The 23,712-nt window shown below is 47.1% G+C and overlaps 1 protein-coding gene across 10 annotated transcripts in view; it reads left to right on the forward strand.

The window, feature by feature from the left end:
* Positions 1-23,712, forward strand: part of LOC121589189 (mushroom body large-type Kenyon cell-specific protein 1-like) — a 96,572-nt gene that overhangs the window by 67,668 nt on the left and 5,192 nt on the right. For 9 of the 10 annotated variants that reach the window (XM_041907898.1, XM_041907896.1, XM_041907897.1 and 6 more), the window contains 5 exons: positions 6,827-7,219; positions 7,294-7,752; positions 7,865-8,217; positions 8,303-8,546; positions 8,632-8,863. In XM_041907898.1, coding sequence (XP_041763832.1) covers positions 6,827-7,219; positions 7,294-7,752; positions 7,865-8,217; positions 8,303-8,546; positions 8,632-8,863 — 1,681 coding nt within the window. Of the gene's footprint in view, positions 1-6,351; positions 6,396-6,826; positions 7,220-7,293; positions 7,753-7,864; positions 8,218-8,302; positions 8,547-8,631; positions 8,864-23,712 lie in introns of those variants that run through there. The other variant, XM_041907906.1, reaches the window with a different exon arrangement.

Genomic DNA, 23,712 nt, shown 5'->3' on the forward strand with positions numbered 1-23,712 from the left:
CACCGGAGAAAGAAGACTATATCCAGATGGACGGATTTGTCCGTCGAATGAAATAAGAGTGCGTGTGGTGAGAGGGAGGAGGAGAAATAGTGCAACCCTCCCATCCTTACACAGGATTACACAGAATGGGACCACAGCCACCCCATTTCTCGGTTCCTTTCCTCTTGCTAATCACATTTTCGGAGCTACCACCACGTCGATCGAAGACATGACCACACGAAATAGCGTTCAATAGCCATGCATGCATGCCCGGTGGGGTGAGTGCTTTGCAACAAATATCCAGCCACCCGCAACCCTCGGCTTTAAACATCGTAACAAACCGCAACCGGCCAACTTCTCACAAAGGCAATGCTTTCTCTTTCACACTTACCTTCTCGACTTGCCACTCGAAGACACCCATCTACCTACCTGTTCCCCTTAGCAGACACCTTACAGAATACCCAAAACACACACCTTTTTCGTAAATTCCACCCCACAGGGCAACTCCAACTGGGTTGAAGGAGGATCGGGGTAGACATCTTTGCGGAAACTGTGCGCGCCGGACAAAGGGCAGACCGCTTGTGCACGGTGCAGCACAACAACATTCGATTCTGCCCGAATAATTTATGGCACAATTCGAGTGTGTGTAAAACCTACGTAAACATGTTATTATGTTTATGATAAGGATTTTCGGTGCATCAGAAAGGTGCACGATGCAAAGGGGTAGGCAGGTAGGCAGGTGCAGGCATTTTGGGGAGGCGATTGGGCGGTCATCCGAAAATTTCCTAGCCAAATGGTCAGTCGAGATAAGGAAAAGGCGGTGGCCGACTGCGTTACGATGCATTGTGCATGGGTCACATCCCACCCCTCTCCAAATAGGTCCAGGCGAGTGTTGGGAAAGGATTTCGGAAACTAGATCCTATATACAATCGCACACGAAGACATTGCAGCTGCTGGTTATTGCCCCATTCTAAGACGATGAAATCCATCCGTTTTGTGCATCCAGCCCACATTGCATCCCAGTGTCGCCGTCTTTGTAGCTTCAAGCATGGTTTCTTCGATTTTCGATTCACCCCGGATCCCGGATGTGGAACACGGAGATGTGTGTGTGTGTGTGTGAGAAAGAGAGAGAAAGAGAGAGAAAGAGAGAGAGAGAGAGAGAGAGAGAGAGAGAACATGAGATAGACGGGCTATCGACTGGACCAATGGGTAGTCGGGTGTGGGAAAGAAGGTAGTTGAAATGCCCCCAGAAGGCAAGCAGGAATTGATATAAGGCATAAGGCAAGGCGTATAAGCATCGGTGCCTCTAGAGTGGAATGAGAATGAGGTTCATTGGGTTTGAAATTTTCTTCGAGCTACATTAGTGTACGCACACAGGCCGGTCACAGGCCTAGCTGTAGCTCGGCTTTAGTCCTTTCGAATATGCACTTTCTTCTGGAGCAACACTCCTACTACACCTCACCCGCCCCTCTATTGTATAGAAAGTCGAACTTTCATCTTGCCAGTTCCAAGCGACGAGGACCACTCTAACCAGGACCTTGCTGCGACACAAGACATCATCAAGACTTCTGGTCTGATCCTTGCGTTTGTGCGTGCTTCCTTCTTCTCAAACATTTTTACCCCGTTCCTTTTCCACTACCCACGCACCCAGTGCGAAAGGGTACGAATTTTCGGATGCATTTCGGATGCATCAATAATGTAGGAGGCAGTCGAAATTAGATTGTAAAGTGCACACAGTGGGCGTTCGTAGCAATTGCTCGTTTTCTTGGGGCAGAGACGATGGCCAGTAGGCCATCATGTGTGGCTGTTTGCAGCAGCAGGATCGGGACGAGCCCGAGCCCCCATTCCCGCCCCAATGTCGTACTGCATCCTGTTTTCTTTCATCTGGAAAGAAACCCCCAAACGGAGATGTTGATGCTACACAATGCTCCGCTTTTGGAGGCCGCCCGTCAGGGGATGGTGGCGGTGTATCGGTCGGTCAGAATATTTCCAAACACCTCGCATCCCCCCAACGCTTCCTCTCCTCCCTCGATCAAAAGGAGAGAGAGTGAGAGTGGGGCACTTTCTTCGATACTGCCGGCACAAAACCGTTCCTAATCTTCGTCGTTCTTCTTTACTGCCCGAGATAGCCGAGAGGCGTTTGGGGCTACTACTCGGACAGCAATGCAACGAAGGTTTGTGGTTTTTCCGGCCGAAGCCGAAGAGCACACCGAGAAGACTTTTCGAAGACTTCCTTGGTGCGCTAGATTAGAAGGAGCAGTCTTCTTATTCTTGCTTCGTCCAGTGCTACATCTTCTACTCCCTTGCTTAGTGTACCGTTCAATGCAACACAGCGATGCTTCGCTCGCACCAGCCCAAGGTGGGATGGTAAATTTGGGATCGGATCGAAGATTTGAAATTTCCTTAGCTCCATCTACCCTGCTCCTTACCGGCATGTTGAGCTTACTGGAGGGGGTGGCACACCGATGCGTATATTTGTGCGTGCGTGTTTATATGCATGGAGCTGGTAAGATTTCGATCAAACACACAATGCAACGCCGGGGAAAGTGGTGAAACACGGTTGAGACGACAGCACCTAAGGATGTGTGGCCAGAAAATGCAATTTTCGAGAATCGAACCACCCCGTCACCGTGCCACCATCCAGCATCCGTGGACAACCTGTGGGCGGCTGTGGTAAGGGCATCATGGACTCATGCATTCATTCTCATTCCTTCCGGTTTGGTCGCCTAGGTTCGGAAGACTTTTGGGGCCGTCAGCTTCAAAGAGCTATGCGCCAAGAGAGTATTCGTGTGTGTGTGTGTGTGAGTATGTTTCGGCTGTAGGGGGTGGTAATCGAGGGCGGACAATAGCAAGATGAAGAAGTACGTGGCCATTTCCTCCAATTTTCGGTAGGAGCAGCAGTCGGGACAATACTAAAAGGGGTTCCCCAACTCCATCTCAACCTCCTCTTCCTCCTCCTCCTCCTTGTGGTGGTTGACAAGCTTGTAGTGGTAGTCTTTCCTTAAATAACAAGGGACGAAGACGATGTTTGCACGATTGGAAGGAAATTTGCCACCGACACACAGGAACAGTAGTTTGAGAGTGGTCTAGGAGTATGTGTGGGAGGACGAGAGGGGGTGAAGTAATAATGAAGGTGCCGGTGCCGTTTTTGGTGATGATGGAATTGCTATTGGTGTTGATATTTTTGATATTCTTATCCGTGCCAATGCAATGGGCCTCCCTACCCTCCCCGACTAGCGTCTCGCGTTTCGTTTCCTACCACTCTGCTGCATACGCACAACACGTGCGCACACGCGAAGCCAAAGCACGTACAAGCAGCAGTGGCATCGTCTTTACAAAACACCAGTGCACCCGTCGCGTAAGGAACAAAACATACACACATCTTTAGCATTCAGCAAGCCAAATCGAACGCACACACTGGAAGGGACGGGGTTAGAGGACGATAAGGATACATCAAGATTGAGAGCCGAAATACGCACACACAAATCGAGATGGACACAAGGGGAAAAAACACATAGACATGAGTGTGCGTGCATGTGTGTTTTTGTTAGTGTGTATGTGCGAATGACAGAGAGAGAGTGAGAGAATGAGGGAATAAGAGAGAAAGAGCAGTCCACGTTAGCGAAAGCCGTAAGATTCAACCGGTTCCGTACGCAGCAGCGTCTTGGTTGCGGGACAGAAATAATAATACTTAATGCAAACTAATATTGAAATAATGAAATGCATTATCGATTTTCTATTTATTACTTATGTATGTGCGTAGGGTCCAGTTTCGGAGCTGAGGCATGTTTCGCACACCCCCCCCCCCCCCACCCTTCCCTCTGGTACACGGTGCACACGTACCACTCTCCACAACATGCGTGCTACTCAGCACCGCAGGCAGGATGTAAGCCCCTTCCCCCCCCCACCATGTACGTCCTCTCTCTCCTGCATGGTGTGCCTTTATCGAATGGACATGGGTGGAGCAGTGGGCTGGTGTTGAGATGATGCACCGCGTTTAGTGCAACTGCAATTCGTGACCGATGAACCATTGTGCGGGAGGGATGTGAGAAGCAAGAAAGTTTGGCAAAATCGTGTACCGTACCGCGCGCGAGAGCGAAGGGGGAGACGGACACGAAGGGTGAGTCGTGTTCCCGAACGCACTTTGCGCTTGTTACGCATAAATGAAGCCTTCCTTCCTTTCGTGCTTCCTTCTGGTCGTTCGTTTTACTGCACTACAGCCGAATTCCTTGGCTTGCGTATTGGCAGCGTACACAAAATCGTTGCCGAGGATTTTCACTGCTTAAGAACCCAAATCCGGTGCGGTGTGGAGTCTCCGCACTCGAATTTCTATTTTCCCACCAGCACCTCTCTCTCTCTCTCTCTCTCTCTCTCTCTCTTTATATATCTCTCTCTCTTTCTCTCTCTCTCTCTCTCTCTCTCTCTCTCTTTCTCTCTCTCTCTCTCTCTCTCTCTCTCTGTTTCTCATCATCCTCCACGGTCAAATGATTTCGCCCATACACGTGGAACAATAACAGGCAAAAAGGACGTGGTGGACGGGGTGGACGGGATGAACGGGAGGGAGCACTGCATAGAACTGCATAAAGAAAGGGGTAGCAGCGATCCAGCGAGGCACAGCACGCGTAAATGACATGCACACACGCACGGGGATGATGAAAATGGTCTCGCGCCTTAGGGCAGGCGGTTCTGCGATGCGTGCGATGGAGGAGGCGATGGGTGGTGGTGTGCTACTGGCAGCAAGGATGGTGGCTTCTTTTTTTGTTTTTCTTTTCTGCCTCTACTTCGATGCGTGTGCAATCGTTGTACCGCATCTACCATTATGCGTGGAACGCATTATCTACACGGGTTTTTTTCTCGACTTCGTACGTTTTTGGTGCAAACACTCGATGCAAAATACTACATTTTGTTACCTTTCCCTTATCTGCTGGTTCGGGCGATAGAAGGTGGGCTGCCGTTTGTGTTTTGCTTTTGAATAATAACCTAAGCAACCTAAAATGCGCCCCGGCAGTAGTGAACCGCAGAGTGTACGCAGAGTGCACTAGCCATGGAGTGCGGAGAGCAGAAAAAGTACGCATTTTTAATATGCCTTCACCAAGTCGATCGCTGCTATGAACGATAAGAAGTAGAAGGGGGGAGGAAATCAGCGGCACACGGCAAGGAACACGAAACCTCCTGTGTAATGGTGGGTAATGCAGTAGCTGGCAGTGCAAGGGAGGAGGAGAGTTTCCTTAATTATTATCCTTGCCGCCACGCTCTCCCGGCAGTGCTTAACCAACCGCGTCTAGCGTGTGCGGAGCCGGCACAAGGACTTTACAGTTTTAACCGAATAGGTTAAATGGGTCAAAATTGCGTGTGGTTCGAATTCGTGCCCCGTGCACGTCTTCCGTTTGCAAACAAAATTGTGTGTGAGTGTGTATGTGGGGGTGGGGGAGGGGGCTTTCTGGGTACCCGCACTCATGCCAGGCAAGCCACCATTGCATTCGACGGTCGAACTGTGCCGTCACCATGCCGGTGGGTGCTACGGAAACGGAAAGTAATTAAAATTTGAAAATAGGATCGATTCGAGCTATCGAAGGGAAGCAACCTCCCTGAAGGGGTTGCTACACTCTTATTTATTTGTTTCTGTTGCTCCCATTGAGAATAGATAAACTTCTAGCAGTTTGGCGGGATCGGGGAATAGAAAACACAAATCCGCCATAGAACAACAAATGTATGAACAGTGTACAGTACAGGCTGATCTGAAAAGCAGCAGAAACAAAAAACACATGACTACTATCTTTCCCTGTCGAGAGGGGAGCCCGTCAACAACAGAGTAGGCCATTACAACCTCAACTCACAGCGGTGTGTGGTACAAAGGTACAAAAAATTACAACGTTAATGTAAAGCTAGAAGCTTGAAAAAATATCCCATGTTCATTTGGGTGCCTTTTTTCCCTCTGGCCTCAATTTGTGAACCCTACGCTGAATAAATGTGCCTATTGTAGGCAGATAAAAAAAAACACAGTGCACAAACGTACACACACATGCATACATGCCACATTAAGGGCAGGTGGCAGGAGATACGGGTGGGAGAGTCATAGTAAATGATTATTGATTAGCAAAGTTCTTATGGGCTCCCTGCTTTTCTGCCCCTCAGTATTCAGCTTGGCACATTCCTCATTTCAACCGCTTTTTAGCATGTCTGTCGAAGAAATTAAACGTAGCGAACAGGGACGCCAAGAGAACGCACGGAAAGGCTGGAACTGATTTGTAATTAGTTGAAACATCGATTTTGAAATATCACACACACACACATACACGTGCACACAGTCTTTCTTCTGTACCCTGTCTAAGGAAGCAGCGGTAAGGCCGACGGGGCGACTGTTTCTTACTCGTTCGAACATTTCTTACAATAAACCCTACCACAAACGTGTTTCAGTAAGTACAAATTGCAATCAGTCTTGCAAGGATTCATTCTTGTTTCATGCAATCACGATCAAACAAGCTGGGTCAATTGAATGATTCGGATTCAATTCAGCTGTGTATAGGGAAGAACTCCTTTTCCATCTTACGTGCTTGTCAACTCGTGATGTAAAAAGTACACTTTACTCAAGGAAATGGTTGTAATTCTACTCTATATAATTGCACTCTTTCCAACAAATGCTCTGTATTTTATTGTGAAAACATTAGAACTGTAAATAAATTGCCAGACTGGCTGATCTTCCTCTCTCTCCCTCTCTCGTTCTCTGGAATGCTAACATTTCATCAAACAACTTTAACGTTTTTCTCGGTTAGATGGGGCGTATGTTTCTGTTTCGGAGCTATGTTTAAATCTCTTTCGTGTGTTCCATCCCCGTCTCCCCGCACAGGACTAGAACGTGTCGCTGAAGAATTGATGGGACGCAGGAAATGGAAACACTATCAGGACGTCCTAACGCGACAACAGTTGAATCTGCTGGATCCCAGCACGACAAACTCCACCGAGGACGATCTACTGACCGGCACGACCGGTGTTGCTGCCGCCGCCGCCGCAGCAGCTGCTGCAGCCGCGGCCGCCCAGCTACACCAGGGGCAGCTGATGAACTCCGCCAGCGCTACAGCCGCTGCCACAGCCCTCGCGCTAGCTGGTGGCGGCATGATCGATCAAAAGACCAATCATCCCGCCGCCATTGTGGCCGCAGCCAACGCTGCGGCCGTGGCTTCCCTCACTACACCTGCCGCTGCCCAAGCCGCTGCCAACACAACTGCCGCGACGGCCATAGGTAAGTTCCGGGAGCTTGGCACCACAATTGGTGGGCGCGACGTATTTTAATGACCCCCTGCTTCCCCCGTACAGTGAGAAATGGGCACTGCCAGCAGGACGACGTAGATGTCGACCCGAAAACTGCTGCCTCCGCCAGTCCCGACAGTCCGCGGGCCGCCAACTGTATGGCGTCGGAAAAGATCAGCCCTTCCAGTGCCAGATCTCCCCGGCACGGCAAGGACGATCGTGCCGCTTCGCCAGTATCGCGCAACTGTCATACCAATGACAACGGCACGGCGACACCGAGGACGGGAGCGACCGACGCGGAAGGAACGTCTCCCCTGTCTGCATCGCCCCCGGGCACGATCGAGCGTGATCTCGCCAGGCCCAAGTCGACCTCCGGCACCGAGCAGGCAGCTCTCGTCGAGCCTAGCATACCCAACACTCCTGATCGTGGTCGCGCATCTTCCGTCGCGAGTCCGGACGTGCGGGGAGAGCAAACTGCTACCGAGCATGCCGAAAGTATGTCCATCGTGAAACAGGAACCCATAGGTAAGTTGCCGTTTCCTCTCTTGATCCAGCGCTGTCCGTTACCCGAATCCCAAAAAGAGTTGGTTTCGTTTTTCGGCTCCAAATGGTAATTTCGTCCAATCCCATTCCACAGAGCATGTAGATCCCTCGCCCATCAAATCTGAGCAACCGAATCCAGAGGTGGCGGTCGTGCCGAAGCTGCCTATTGTTGGAACCAACAACAACAACAACATCATCAACAGTAACAACAACACGATCCAGCATCGCAGCAACGGGATGGCGATAGAAGACGGTTCCGCCGGCACCAAACCGCTAACAGCGGAAACACCGGCCGAGCCCGAGGCGGCTACACCGGTCGATTGGAAGCCACAGGACAAGTGTTACTTCTGCGTCGACGGCAAGCTGCTGACTGTAAATGAGACGGGTGAGCTGGTGCCAGAATCGGGCCCGGCTCCAACCGAAGTAGAGCTCCGACTTAATAGACGGGTAAGCTTCGAAATATCTGAGTTTTTCTGGTTTAGTATTTGCTGCAAACAATTTACCCTGTTACTGCGCCCTGTTTGTTCCATAGGCTGCCGCTGCTGCCGCACTGGCCGAGTCCGATAGTGATACGAGCGAGAGCAGCGAGCCAGAGCTGCTGGCTAGTCTTCTGAGTGCCGGTGCGGCCGGTGGAATGTCGAACAAGTCGCTGGTAGCTTTGCTGCGTGAAGCCGGCGCCTCTCAAAATCTTCCCTCGCTGCAGTCGTTCGTGGCACAGTACACCGCGGCCGCTTCGTTGCAGGGTCTTCAGCCAAATCTTGCCCAGCTCTACAACCGTAAGTTTGGGTCATCCTCCGTAATTCAGCTCCTGCTCAGCGCGTTGTAACTCTTGCCTTACTTACCTATCTCATCTCACTCTAGCAGCGCTATGGTATTCACAACTCCAGCAGCAGATGTCACCGAGCGCGGTCGAGATGCCAGCTGGGGGAGCCGCAACGGCTGCCCTCAGTCCGACAACGGCGGCCAAAATGGCGGCACAGCTCGGCGCGGTTGGAGGCACTGGGGAGCAACCGCTCGATCTCAGCGCAAAGCCGGGCACTTCCGGCATGACATCATTGCTCAGCAGTATGATGGATCCGAAGCACTTGTACAAGTAAGTGACGCATTGTTACGTATCTTCAGTACAACTTGAACGCACGATTGTACGTTCGCCCTCTATAACGCTGCATTGCAACGATTTCAATTTTCTTAGGAGGAGCAGGTATGATGGCCTGATGGTAATCGAACCCAATTCTTTCGATGAACGAGATACAAATTGCCAATGGCCATGGCCGGCCCAAACGGTGTCGTCCATGTCGCTATTTTTTAATTGAATTTTACCCCGTTGCTTTGCGATTCCCCGCTCCGTTCTTTGCATTGCAGTGCAGTGCAGAAGAATTGAAATTCGATACTTACAGCCGCGGTATCACACACCCGGTTGACCCATTAAAGCGCACCACCGCATCGTGTGGAAAGGCACGGAGATAATGAAAATATACTGGCTGTCGATTGTTTTCCCATTTTCCCTAACTGAAGCCCCACGAGCGTCACAGTTCGCTTTTGCCACTGTAACCTTGTCCGCCACACGGAAGGTGGCAGGAGGAGTGTTTCGTTAAAAAAAGAAGCTCACAATGCTTCCGTGCCGCGCAACCTGATCACGAATTCCACTTCAAGCAAGCATATCGTGTCAGGGAAAACAAAGGAACTCTCGCATGTCCTTCCCGATCTCTTGAGGCAATCGAGCGATAGCGATTCGATTGATTGGTTTTGATTCACTGCCGACCATTCGCACCCGCATGTGTTGCACCGAGGTGGCGCTATTTTGGTCCCCGGCCCTTACCCGGGAGTTGGACCTAGTCTTTTTTACGGCAGCAATCCTTTACTCCAAGCTCCAAACCTTCGCAATTAACAGTGATTTCTCATTAACACGTTCTCCTCGTTGAGTGACGTTGTTGTCCGCAGCGTATGTACTCGTGCCGATTGTTGAACAGGAGCTTGCTCTTGTATCATGTATCCCTCGGTCCACCCACAGTCCACACTTAAAATGGGGGATGCTATCGGGGAAAAAATCTATTAAAAAGTATAGCCATTTCCCTCGTTTTCACTTACACGATCGTCACACCATGGGCAAACTATCGTGCACTCGTTGGTCATTGCTATCGAAGAATAAATTTTTAATTAGTAATTTGAACGCTCCAGCTGCTAGCCAGCTGCTTGGGGTCGCTTTCTTTCCTCGCTGCTTCAAAGAAATAAGAGGATTTGCCTATAGCGGTTCGTTCTTTGTTTGTTTTACTTAATATAGTGCTGATTGCTGCCACATTATCTTACGCGATGCGATGGAGAAATGGTTTCGATACATAAGAGTAAATAATTGTACATAGATCGAGTGCACTTGAATAAAATCTAGAGAGCCCTTTTGCATTTACTTTGAGAATTTCTATGAATTTGAAGAAAAAAAATCTTCGCTTCAACGTAAAGGAACACATCATAATCAACGGTCATAATTAGGCTGAAAATGAAACGATCGATGGCTGTTCATCAGACAGTAGAGCCATTCTAACGATTTCGATCAATGCAAACACACGCTGGATGAAAAATGTTGCGTCTTTGCGGTTTGACAGCTGCCCGTGATTTCTTAACACATCGTAACATTTCGCTGAGGTTTGCAAACTGTGCTGGCCAGATTTTTATACGCTCGCATCATTTGTCAGAACGAGGCGTCCCCCGTGTATTTCTTTCAGCGTGTTTCGCATCCTAACAAACACGTGATCCGTTGCACTTGTCTTTGCTTGCCGAGAGGCAATGCACTCCAATTGACCCAGCGCAGTCCCCCTGCCAGTTGTAACCGAGCCGCACATGCAAATGTGTCTTCCTGCACATGCTGCGCCAACGCCAACAAGCATTAAAAAGAAAGGAGCGGCACAACGAAACACAAAACCCTTACAAACAAACGCATACGCACAATTTCGCATCTGACGCGCTGCTGCGTTACACTATCATTTCATCCCATATGGACCTTTCCGATCCCGAAAATACCGCAAAGTTCGTTCACTTCGCATCTCTAACGGGAGGCGAATCTTTTCGTGCAGTTTTTGAGGCTTCCACGCTTCCCCTTCCTGCTCCACGTGTCGTCCCGCCCGCTCCACTGACTCGGGCCACTGGCTGGAGTCGTGGTGATGCAGCAGATGCGCGCGCGTGAGGTTAATTTGCCGCCAAAATAATCATCATAAAAACGGCAGCAATAACGGCAATAATCATCATCACCATCATCATGTTGCGAAACGGGCTGCAAAGCGTAGCACCCAAAACAAAACGAAGCATCATCGCTGGAGCATCGTGGCCCTTGCCAAACCCGGTGTATCATCGCCATTGACACGGGAACGCGGCCAAATGTGTCAAAAACTTGGTGCTCTGCACAGCACTTTGCCTTCGGCCTTTTCCAGCACATTGCCTTTCCACTTTCACCGTATTTTGTTTTTCCGTTTTTTTGTTGTTGTTGTTGTTGTTGCATCCATCTGAATAAATGCCCTATACCCCCGAAACGAAACTGATGCGATGCCAAAAACAAAAAAAAATTCAACGGCTACAATTTGGCCGACGGTAAACGAATACATGTTTCTCTTTCTCGTACATTGGTAACCCTTTCGGGGGTAACCCTTTCGCTTTTCATTCCCGTTTTGTTTGGCTTCTCGGTATTACATCCCGGTTTGCACAAAAAGTGCATATGCAGTGCAAGGAAGCCGAATGCAAGAGGGACCAAGAACGGCAAGACGACAAAGTAGTCGGTCGAGGTCATTGCTCTCGGGCATTTTCTCTCAACTTTCCTTTTCGTTCGCGTTCTGACTTCGTGGTAGTCGATCGGCTGAAAGTTGCACGGAAAACAAAACGAAAACAAGGCTGCTTGCATCAACCATTACACAATTTAGGGGAACACTGGGAAATGCATCTTCCAAATTTAATTTTTAATCGTATATTTCATTTTGCTCTCCTGCTTTCACTTTACATGTTGGGGCGCGCGTGTTGAGTGTTTTGTTGCAATGCGCTTAGCGCACGCAACTACATGTGGTACACATTTGTGTAAGCTCCAATCTTTGATCGTAATATAATAGTCTGCACATGATCTTAATTCCAGCCCCAAATTCAGATGCTTAAAAGCGGTTCAAAACGATTCCGTAGCTCCCTTTTAGACTCTTTATGTGTTCCTCTTTTAAGAATAACATGCGTACATTATTCCTCCCTTCTCGCACTCGCACGCTACACAGCGCTACATCTCTCAAAATAATGTGTTTCTTATTTACTTATCTACCACCCTAAAAGACACCTTCGAACTCTCGCTCTTGCTTGTTTGCCTGGCCTCGTTCTTTCATCATTGGTCGCAGTGACACTTTGCATCAAATGGGTAGCTTTTGCGGCAGCACCGTGCACCGTGTCACTGTACCGCATGACAAATTAGTACCAGCGCGTTTTATGGATCGTAAGTGTGTGATTCTTTTCACACCAATCTAAGGTTAACGTGTTGAGCGTTTGACAAATTGTAAGATTGAAGGTGACGGATGCATTCTTTGTCGACGAATTTATACGTGCAGTTGCGCTTCATAAATGCAGCAAAATATTGCACATTTGTTCTGGAAGATTTCCAAATTGATGCAACAAGAGTGAACAAGGAAACGGCAATTGCTTACTCGTCTTTAATAATCTCGTTTCCATTCCGTCAACCATTCCACCATATTACGCGACATTTATTGTGTGAAATGAATACTTTTTTGCATTAGCTACTGGATCCTCGTTAACTCCTAGAAATGAGAACAGTTCTGAGAATTAATTATCACCATTTATCCTTAGCACAATTATCATAAGAATTAGCTAAGCTCGTGCATATAGATGCATGCCATCGTGTACAATTGTGTTTCATGAATTGCAATGGAAAAATATACATTTTATTCCTGCATCCCGCCTGCAATCCATGCATGATCGGACCATTCTTTCGCCCGACATCATTCAATGTATTCACCCATGTGATATTCATCCATATTTCTTTTTTTCCATTTCCATTCTTTTCGCTGCAAAATGCTTAAACACCACCATCGGGTCAATAATGTTGTACCATCAAAAGGATTTTTCTATTCCATTTTATATAAAAATAACACACACACACACACACATGCACTGAAAATCTATTCCATTGTTTCTGGCTGTTAATTGAATGATGCACCTGTCGGAATTTCTCTTTTTCCACATTTTATTTCCTTTTTGCTTTTTTGTGCCTGCGGCCTTTGTCATTTGGAGTTTTTTTTTCGCCATGCAGTGCCACAATATATGCACTAGGTGGTGTCAGCGATGAACAAAAACAAAATTATTGAAAAAGAATTCAATGGATTTGCAACCATATTTTTGTTGCTTGCGTTTGCTTTTCCCACATCTGCCCGGCATGGATGTGTGCATGGACTGATGCGTGTTTTTTTTTCAAATCGTTCACAAAATAATCATTTCCGAACATAGTTTTTTTTGTGATGAATCACTTTTCTCGTAAATCGCTTTTTATGATTTTTCCGAACTCTATTCGCACCTATTTTCATTGGCACTTCGGCGGAAGCAATTCGCACCGGATGGACTTGAATGCGTTTGGTTGGAAATACGTTGAAATAATACAAACAGTCGCTATGTCACACACACACACACACACACACACACACACACACACACACACACACACACACACACACACACACACAACAATATTTATCAACGAGTGTATTCCAATTAGAAGCGGTGCTAGGCTCGTATGGTGAGGTTGGAAATATTTCATTTTATTTTGTTGCACTCCCCAACTCTCCATTGTCCACAGGTACACCTTGCCCTAACAAATGGTCTATGGATTAAAAATGGTTTTGTTTCTTTTTATCGAGCGTATGTTATCTTTGAAACCCAAACAGAAAAGGTGAAAGACTGACCGTTGTTTTAGCCTTCCTTTTGCGAATCTGTTGCTGTTTTGTTGCCGAATATTTGACAGCGGTACAAGCGCTACTTGAAAATGCACAAAACATGCATATACATGTTTCAGCGACACCAATCAAGCTGATATAATTGGCCATTTAATGGAACGCCTATAAGAACGATTTTATGTATAACAAACGTTAGTTTGCATCTTCCATTCTACGCGAATATATTCTTAGAAGTGTATAGTCAAAATAATATCTGGGATGGATCACATTCCTTTGAACGAAAACGACTTTGCTTTGAAGCAAATGAAAGCCACCTGAGCACCACCGTAATGGTGATACGTGGCAAATTATCATCATGTTTTAAATAACCAGAAGGTAACACGATAAGTTTGAGTGCTTGGGTGTCATTGCGGGAACAGTTATCTTCCATATTTGCTCGTAATAGAGCGGGTGGTCGGTCGGTGCTGTCTGTAACGCAACGTATTTTCTAAACAGTCTTCCATTGCTGCATCACTAGTGCAGCAGGGATGATTCGAATGATGGCAGCCGGTTATGTGACCATAGTCCTACTCACCTTTGATCTCATTTCGCGAGGAAACGAACGAAAGGGAGGGAGAGAGCAGGGGACAGTGTTGGGGTGTTTAGCTCGAAAGAGGCTCGAATAAATTGTTAACGCAGCAAAACGCTCGGCCACACCAAAACACAACCGACACACCGCACAATCTCGGCCGGATGCGGATCAACCACTGATCGGCCATCAAATGTCAGCAACATTACGAAATGCCACTTGCGTAGCGCAGCGTTTCGCGCCTTTCGGACCACGATGATGATGGAGGGCTTACGTCGCGCTGTAGCGACCTCACAAACTCGCTCGTCGTCGTCGTGACCTTTTTGCGTTGATTCGTTTTCTCGCATGCTGTGTTTTATATTCCTTATTGCAATTTCAGACCCACACTCCTCGAGGTTATACCCTCCTCTCCTGTATGTTTTTTTTAGCCCGTAGTGTCTAGTGCCCGATCACCGACGGCACGCATATTTGGCCGCGATGCAACGTTGTGCCGGCCAATCTTCTTGGACAAAGAAACTGACAAGGGCCGAACGGCAGGAGAGAAAAAATCCCCCGAACCGATCGAAAGGGACAATCTTGCTATGGAGCGGGCGCAAGAGAGCTCGCACACACACAGCGCACATTGCCGCGTTAGCAAGCGCTTGCCGCATCGCATTGAACTACGATGGTGCGTTGCATTGCTGCAATTTTAATCGAAAATTACCTCCTGCGCCACCACTGCCACTGTTCAGATTCTTGCAACGTTCACCACCGCCGTCGGAACCCCGAAACATGCACAGAAATCAGACGTAGGGTTTAGGGGAGTACGCGAGTTTCATAAATAATAAATATGACCTTAAAATATTTAATCACATCGATTCGCATTCGACGCAAACGGTACGTCCTGCGGGGAGCGGCATAAGCATACCTGCTACCCCAAGCTTCAGGCCTTGTTTCTTGAGCCCAAGGCTCACATCCAACAAAGACTTCTATAACCCACTGCGAGAGTGATGAAAGGGGTAAACATACCTTGGACAGGCGTAACCCAGTGCTGTGCCAATTCCGCCATACGCAATGTGATAAAAGTTGTAACAAAAAATAAGTAGATGGTTCCATCTTTATTGATATGATGATATTGTGATAAAGTCATTCAAGAAAACGTTAAATTTACAAACAGCATTGACCGTTTATTGGCAACTTCTTACGAATGGACCATACTAATCTGTCCCAAAACGATGTAGTTTCTACTGCCTTTGTGTAAAATACCAAATATTGTAACAGCTAACCAAGTCTTACGGAAACTCGATAACATTGGTTGTGTCATTAAAAAGAAACAACATTAGTCAATATTCTTATGTAGTTGTATGCCTGGAGGCAGTTCAAACGATTGGACGTGGAACGTCTGATGTAATTTGAATTCGTTACCAGCAAAAATCGATAAATTATCAAAATTCTGCGCTCTCCCATACATGTATGGAGCACTAAGCTGTCGCCACCACATGAGGACGTGTCATCAAATTTTCATGAAAAAAAAACACACACACACAAACACACACAAATACCCCCCCCCCCCAAACCTCCCCCCATCGACGCCCGGGCCCGCCCTTCCAGAGAAAGGTTAATGAACTTGCCGAACTTCCGTTCAACTTACTACGTTGGTATTATATGTATGCTGCCTGCGCTAGCTGCTACCCGTTTGAAAGGAAAAGGAACCGAATCTTCAAAGGTACGCCATACGCGCGACACGTTACGAGCTACGTATGCAGCCAGGGGCTCGCCGTCCTCAGATGCATTTGCACTCGATGCAACGAATTTTTCCCCGGACATTCCCTTGGACCCCCCCATTCCAACGGCATCAGCCCAATCCGTGGTAGGGTGGTGGCTGACTCGCTTGCAACCGCTCGCTGTGATTGAAAACTGCGGAAGGAACTTCCTTTTGGGACGGCCCTTCCTTTTATTGGCTCAAAAGAAGAAAAAATGCATATACGATGCATTTATTCTCTCCTTTTCTCTCCTTTTCCTCGTCTGTGTATCCTCTCTGTTTCTCTCTCTCTCGTTCTTTTTGCTGTCAAATGCATATCTTTCTCTTCTTTCCACATGCCTTAGTCCTTTTTGTGATCCAGGATTTTAGATTCACCTTCACCACCATTCACCGGCAGTATCCTCCGGCTTCCCGCTCTGAGTGCATTTCACACTGAATTTGCATTTCTGTCACCAACACTCCACACAACACATCAACACACACACACACATACGTTTGCTTAGTTGTGTGAGGAGTTCACATGTGAGAGTGCGAAATTTCAACAAAAAAAAACACACACACACACACCCTTACACACTGCCTCGCCGTGGCCGTCCCAATCCATCGACCGCAATGTTTGGATGCATTTTTTTTTTCGCGTCACAAAAAGGGTGGAAAAAAGTAAAGCAAATTCTCATCAAAATTTTAAACTTGCACCCTTGCAACCTTCATCCCAAACGAGACGAAGCCCCGGCAGCACCATCATGGTCCGAAAACCTATACGCGGAATGCATCATACCGTGCCAGAGAATGGGATGACGACGTTCGAGCCTTGGAGGTGTGCTGCTTGCAGTTGTCGTCTTTCGTCGTCATCGTCGTCGTCGCCGTTGTCGTTGTCGTCGTTATCGTTGACGTCGTCGTAGTGCCCCCGATGGTTGGCTTTATACTACCGTTCATTAGCCACCATTCCACCGCCTGATGGTTCGTTTCCGATTCGCCTTGGACCCCAAGTGCCCGTTGCAGAAAAGTGCATTTCCATCTTCGGTCGACTCACCGCAGGAACAGAGCGGACACGTGTGTATGTGTGTGTGTGTAAGCCTGTCGCGCAAGCTATAGTCGTGCAGGAAACAACGCAAAAAAGTCCCAAGAAAGGACGAATTGTCGTACAATGTTTACGTCTCGCAGCTCGTAACCTACAAAAACTGCCTCCACTTTCCTACGGTACGATTTTTGTATGCCAGTTGCATGTCTCTCTCCTTGAGATTTATTTTGTCTTTTTGTATACATGTGTGTGTATATGTGTGTGTGTGTATATGTGTTGGTGAAGTTTTTTAAAGAACGCTTTTTTGACGGTGGCATAAATTACACTCCCACATGCATTTCTCCCTGTTTCGTGCTGCGACTCAGTGCCTCTGTCCTCATTCCTCTCCCCCCCCCTCCCCCCGGTAACCTTTTGCTATACTTTTCGCTATCTTAGTCTCTCTTGGCGCAGGGTTCTATCATTCCATTTCCTCCACATCCTAAAAACAGCCCACTCGTGCACACATACACACACATATACAGACACACAGTTACTCACTCCGTAATCCTCCATTGCAAAAATATCATCCCGAAAACAGCGCACAAGGGGCCATGGCCCACACATGCACACGTTGGGTATGTTTGTGCACACATGCATGTTAGAATGCATTTTTCGGTGGCTCGAATCAAGATCCCTTTCCCCTCCTACGGTTCAACGTTTCCGTTCCAGCTACCCGGTGCACCTTTGGTATGAATACGAATGCACACATGCACCGACTTCAATGCACCGAAAATGCACCAACATGCTCATTACAGTCCTTCACCCTTCAAACGAATAAACCACAAACTGAAGGTTCGAATCTTTGTGCATGCGTGTTTGGGGTGCCTTTTGCCTTCTTTCTACCTCCCTCGCCCTTTTTTTGTTTTATATTCAAGGTGTGTGTTTTTGTATGCGTTATTTATTTTTTTTTTTTTGCTTGTCTGAGCTGATTTTTTTTGCTGTACTTTTGGGTTTTGACAGCAATGAAAAGCATAATTGCTATGCTTTGGCACTGTCACATTGCACATTTTATACCACATGTACTTTGTAATGACTAGCACCAGTTATCCTTAATTTTTGTCCATTTTACCCAACAGAAATGCAAATTGCTGATGGAAACTGATGGTTGGAAACATGTTACATATGTGTAGATTATTTTAGTAAAAAAATAATGTATATCGTTTTTGATACTGTGAGTGTAGATTAAAAATCCACCGAGCTCATGTTTTGAGTTGAGAGAAAAAAACCGTCTATATATGCCTATGATATTAACACGTGCTTTATGATTTTTTTTGCACACCTTGCTCCGTACGGTCCTTGTATGTGTTTGTGAGTGTGTGTGTGTATGAGTTCTTGAAGAACTTTGCAAGGAACGGATGTACGTTCGAATATATCTAGAGTATGCGTTCGGTCGGTGCGGCGGATGGATGACGCTGCCTGAAGGCTAGTCGCCAAAAGATGCCGCCACCCACCTTGTGTGCCGGTGCCATCATTCTATCAGCGACATTTGCAATGTCGTCACAAGCGTGTGCAGCGTCGTCCGCCTCGGCGGATCATGTACCAAATACAGCATAGCACCGAATAGAAAACGCAGGACAAGCTATGGTCAGCCAGTAATGCCGGCGAGAACCGCTCGGAATACGAAGAATGAGATGTGAGAAATGTTATGTTTGCATTGCTCTTGTACAAAGCAACTACCAACGTTTCCAACGTTAACTTGTTACGGAAGGTAAAAGGTGATACGGCGGAAGAAAACAAGACAACGGGCCAGCCGTTTTGCGGCGTTTGCCTCACCCTAGGGACGGGAACGGATTCTTTTCTGCTACCTTTCTGCTACTGGAAATGCACAATGTAGTAATACCCGTCCGCCAAGGAGCCGAGTAGAGACCGGTATGCACCGAAACGTTAAAACATTATGAACAAAAAATGCATTCAGAAAAATATATGAGTTTTACTGCTCTTTATTACTCACACGAACGTTCATCGACACAGCACACAAACAAACGCATGTACACACGTACATACACAAGCATAAAATAAAACTCATTCACTTACACATATATGCCCTTATTTGCAGCCAAATGCATCGCGTTCCAAAAAGTTGGACAGCATGCCTCTAAGGGAAACTCTACCGTTAGTTACGTTCTTTCATTTTTTTTGCATTTCTGCTGACTTTCATGATTATCAATTTTCTTTTATTTAACACATATTTCAAACTCACTGATAAGCTCATAAGACCAGTTCGATAGAGTGTGGGGAAGATAGGGAAATATTATTTAAAAAGAAGTGTTTAGAGGATAGATACAGCATAAGACACAGGACCAAAAGGAGCAAATAGATTTATTAAGCCAAATGCGTGAATGTGTGGATCAGTGTGTTCTGTGTTACAAAATGAACGCAAAATAGTCAACCCAACCTTTCATAAAACATCAATTGATCTGCTAATCAGCTGCTTGTATGTCCTACGTTTTGTATGACTCCAGCTAGTATGCATGATAACAAGTGCAGATCTAAAAAATGACCTTTGAAGCACACTTGAATAGCTGTTACATTTCGCAGATCTCTGACAAAATTGCGCAACGTAGTAGTTTCAGTACAGCAAAGAAATAATGTGGCAAACGCCCCTCCTCCTCCCCCCAGCAACGGTCAACCTTAAACACAGAAAGGTAAATGATTATTTTTTAGCTTATCGTTTCTGTTTTCTTTCGCCCTGGTTTGCTACCAACGAAACGTTGTGAAGCTGCTAATATATATTAGCATTTCCTTCCAAATTATTTCAAACATGGTGAGTGCCGTAACCGTGTTTTCGACAGCTTATGCACATGTACATTTACATCGTATTGCTGCAATCCCCGCACTTGGCACGTGACGATCTGTACTGGTGTTACTTTAATGTGTAACAGTTTGTTGTTTTCCAGCGATTTAATATTGCCAGGCATATATATTTGTTTCATTGCCGTGTCTTCACATTGAGAATTCTTAATTTACCTCATGATTTAAACGCCTAGGCACGATTCGATTACCACCTAAACGATCATCAACCATTTCTAATCTCAAAATCAACATGGCCTCTGGCAGATTGATCAGCAATTTTCGGAGGCGTTCCTAATACTTTGTTTTCGGCCACTTTACTTTCCACCAGTTTCGTAAACGGATTCTTCTAAACCGGCCGCCATTAAACGACCGCATTGCAGCAAAACGCGACACAAAAGAGAACCGGCGCTAAAAAAAGAAACCGGTTCACTGTTGAACCAAACAACAACCATCTTGATCCGTCGATGATGTTGGTGTGCATATAACCAACGCTGTTGGATTGTAATGTAGACACCTCATCCACGACTTCAATTGTGCCTAAAAAGTATGTTACAATCGTATGTGTAAATGGAATTTTGAGGGCCTTAGTGTCAGCTGGGAAAATTTAACAATGAATATAAATGTTGTTTTTTTTAAATATTTCACTAAAAATATTCACTGTGTACATATATTTGTCGTGTAAAACAAACCACGATTGCTTCAACTTGCACAATTTGTACTTTCTTTTCTTGTTGCCGAATGCAAGTGCCAAAGCAATTCGTAAGCTTTTACATTCCTTACCTTCTTGCTATTCTTTCTAAGAGTCTTTGGACTCAATGTTTTTGCAATGTACGAGGTTGCGCTTCCTAGAAGAAAGGTGCCGAAAGCAAAGAAGAAAAAAAATCGATCCCCTATTGACAAACCAGATTTCGAGGAAATGTGTTGCACCCGATTACCATTAGAAGGGGATGCAACGCTGAACGCAGCGAAACGCGTCGCCTTACCACGTCGACCGTTTTTGTTTTCGGTTCCCACCAAACACCACCGATCCACCGAAAACTGCCTGCGAAAGTTTTCTGGGAATGACGCGACCACTTGAACCCGATTTCACACCCTCGCGCATTGGTGCATCCCTCCCGCAGTTTAGCCGAATTGGGCGGGGAGAGGAGCAAAGGAGGCATGTGGCAGGGTGGATGTGGTTGTATGACGCTGGAATTTGGGCCAACAGCCGAACAAGAGGCCTCACAAAAATCGACACGTCTAGACATGCTCTCCTACTGCCTGCGCCCTTGCGCATCCCCTATCGCATTAAAACCTTCCTTCTGGTCGTCGCCCTACGACTATGACACCCCTTTTCGGATTCTTCTTCGGTGGCCTCTCAAATGCGCGCTCGCTCTCACTCCCTTTCGCAGAGAGAGACGTTTATCTTGGCAGCTAGCTATTCAACAGCTCCCTGTTTTCCGCCACAGCTTTGACATTGTGCGAGAGTTTGTCGCAGCTTTTCTGTTTCCCTGCCTCCGCGCAGCTCTCCTATCCCGTTGGCTGGTTGTTATGTTTTTGTTTGCCCGGAAAGTCGCAGTTTTAACAACCGCCACTGTACCCTCTGCTTATGCTGACAATCGAACCCGAGGACGATTGAAAGACGCATAAAGCGCTCGGGATACGATACTACAAAAAAAAACCTCCACACAAGACATCCAAGATGCATTCTGTTGCACTGCACGACAGCTGGAGCGGCGAAATGTCCGGAGTAGCGGGGTAAAGCTGAGGGATGAATCCAGTAATGGCCGTGAGTGTAACCCCGAAAGCAACGACATAATCAGCACCATGGCCATTGATTCCACAGATGTCTGTGCATTTTGAACCAGGCAAACGTCGGGTCGTCGAGCGAATCAAGAACGAATTGAACCGAAACGAGACACGGAGCCAGATAAGAAGATTCTTCGATGCTTATGCCACGCCCGGCCCTCAAACATCGAAGGTACCCGCGTGCCGTCATGAAGTTGAGCTGGTCAGTAACCTGACGCGCTGGGCCATCGATACTGTACGCTAGCTCCCCGACGGCACAGTGGAAACGTTTTATGATGCAATTATCGCTTCGCCTGCTTCCCTCGCCCATCACCAGTGACACCGCTAGGGTTATATCTCCCTGTTTTTTTCACTTTGTTGGCCTTCCACCGCACGAGCTGGCGAACAACGGATGGTCAGACGGGATTGATTTAACGTCGCATCTATCAGTTTGAATTGGTTTTGCTACGATTCGGTTGATTGAAGTCTCTTCTAACCGTCTGCTGTGTTGCTACAACTCTAGCCGCCTGCGGTTTGTTCCAATGACTGGATCCTCCAAAAAATCTATTGACAAACAAACTACGCGTGTCTGAACAAAAACTATTAGAGAAAAATGGGAGAAAAACACACACACACACACCGCACGACACAAGTGCTGACTGTGTTGCCATAAAAATAGATCATGTTTCATTCGATACTGGGCGCAGCACAGCCATAGATGTTCCAGTTTTGGCGAACATTGAACGATGAATTCAAAGCCGAAGGGACCCGGAAATGCAAGTGTATCTTTTTGCGATGTATCAAATTCGATCCCAAATTTAGCAAAATACGTTCCCTTAGTCTTCTTTTTAAACAAACCAAAAATGTTCTGTTAAAGCTAAATTGTTTCACTCGCCTATACCGCTCCTTGTGCGACGTCAACAACAACAAGGATAAGGCAGCGTGAGGATGAAATCCTTCTCCTTTCGACGTACATCTCTTCGTTCTTCCACATTCGAGTTTAGCTGCTGACCGAATTAGGGCAAGTGGTCGTAGAAAGTGGCTTCCTTGCTGTTATTCCTACGGAGGCGGAGGTGGCACAGGCAAACACAGGTGGCTAGCTACTACCCACCCTCACCCCTTTTCCCCTATTTCGGTCGGTGGTTTTGAGTATCGTGCTTCATTTTTGCTACCGTGCTCACTACGCCACGTTATTTTTTTAGCCATATTCGCGCTTTTGTGTCGGAATGGCAGTCGTGTGCGCCTTCGCTTGTCCTGGTTCTGGGTTCCGTGCCTTTCCGGTACATCTGAGCGCCGCGTGTGTGTGTGTGTGTGGGTGTACAGCGTAAGGCGACACACATCACATCCATGGTCCCCGGCCCTGAGCACACGGTTCCTGAGTGGTACTTGTTTTCTGACTGGCGAAAATTTTTCACCAAGCCGCACCTCACAAGAGGGAACCACTTATGGTGTTCCTCCCCACTGCTCGCTCGTGAAAAGCAGTTAAGAGAGGATTCGTGCAGAAAAACCGGCACCACAATCGCTGTTCCCTCGCTCCCTTCCCCTGCATCGCTGGCCATGTCCTCCCTTCGACGCTCGCGCAACTCGCAGACCAAGGGTGGCAAGGAACAAGCAAAAGTGTCTGGAATAGTAAGATGCTAGCGTTAGCGATATGTGTATAGGCAACTACACACACACACACGCGCGACCCTGGAACGAAGATGCCCTGTACTGCCCCACGCGTGCTGACACTCGAATGGTTGGAAGATGAGAAAAATAATTTACGCAAATCGGTATTCTAAGCAGAGCAGGAAAAAAAACCCTGCATATACACCCATGCTTCGATTGGTTGGGCCGAAACGTGAAGAAACTGAAGTAGAATCTTCTGTCCACGACAGCCAACTAATGAAAAATCACGTTTGCTGACGTTTTGCTGCAGCAAGCATTACATTCCCGGACAAGCCTACGTCGGAGTGGACGAATTTTCGGCTATTGGCCACTCGTTGGAAGGCGTGGGAACATTTCTTGTCTCACTTATCTCACTTGAAAACCAATTTTCGAACCATCAAACTTCGACTAATGCTTTTCGACCGGCTTTTCTGATTTACCCTTT

The sequence above is a fragment of the Anopheles merus genome, chromosome 2R (assembly GCF_017562075.2).
Source record: "Anopheles merus strain MAF chromosome 2R, AmerM5.1, whole genome shotgun sequence".
Taxonomy (NCBI): Eukaryota; Metazoa; Arthropoda; class Insecta; order Diptera; family Culicidae; genus Anopheles; species Anopheles merus.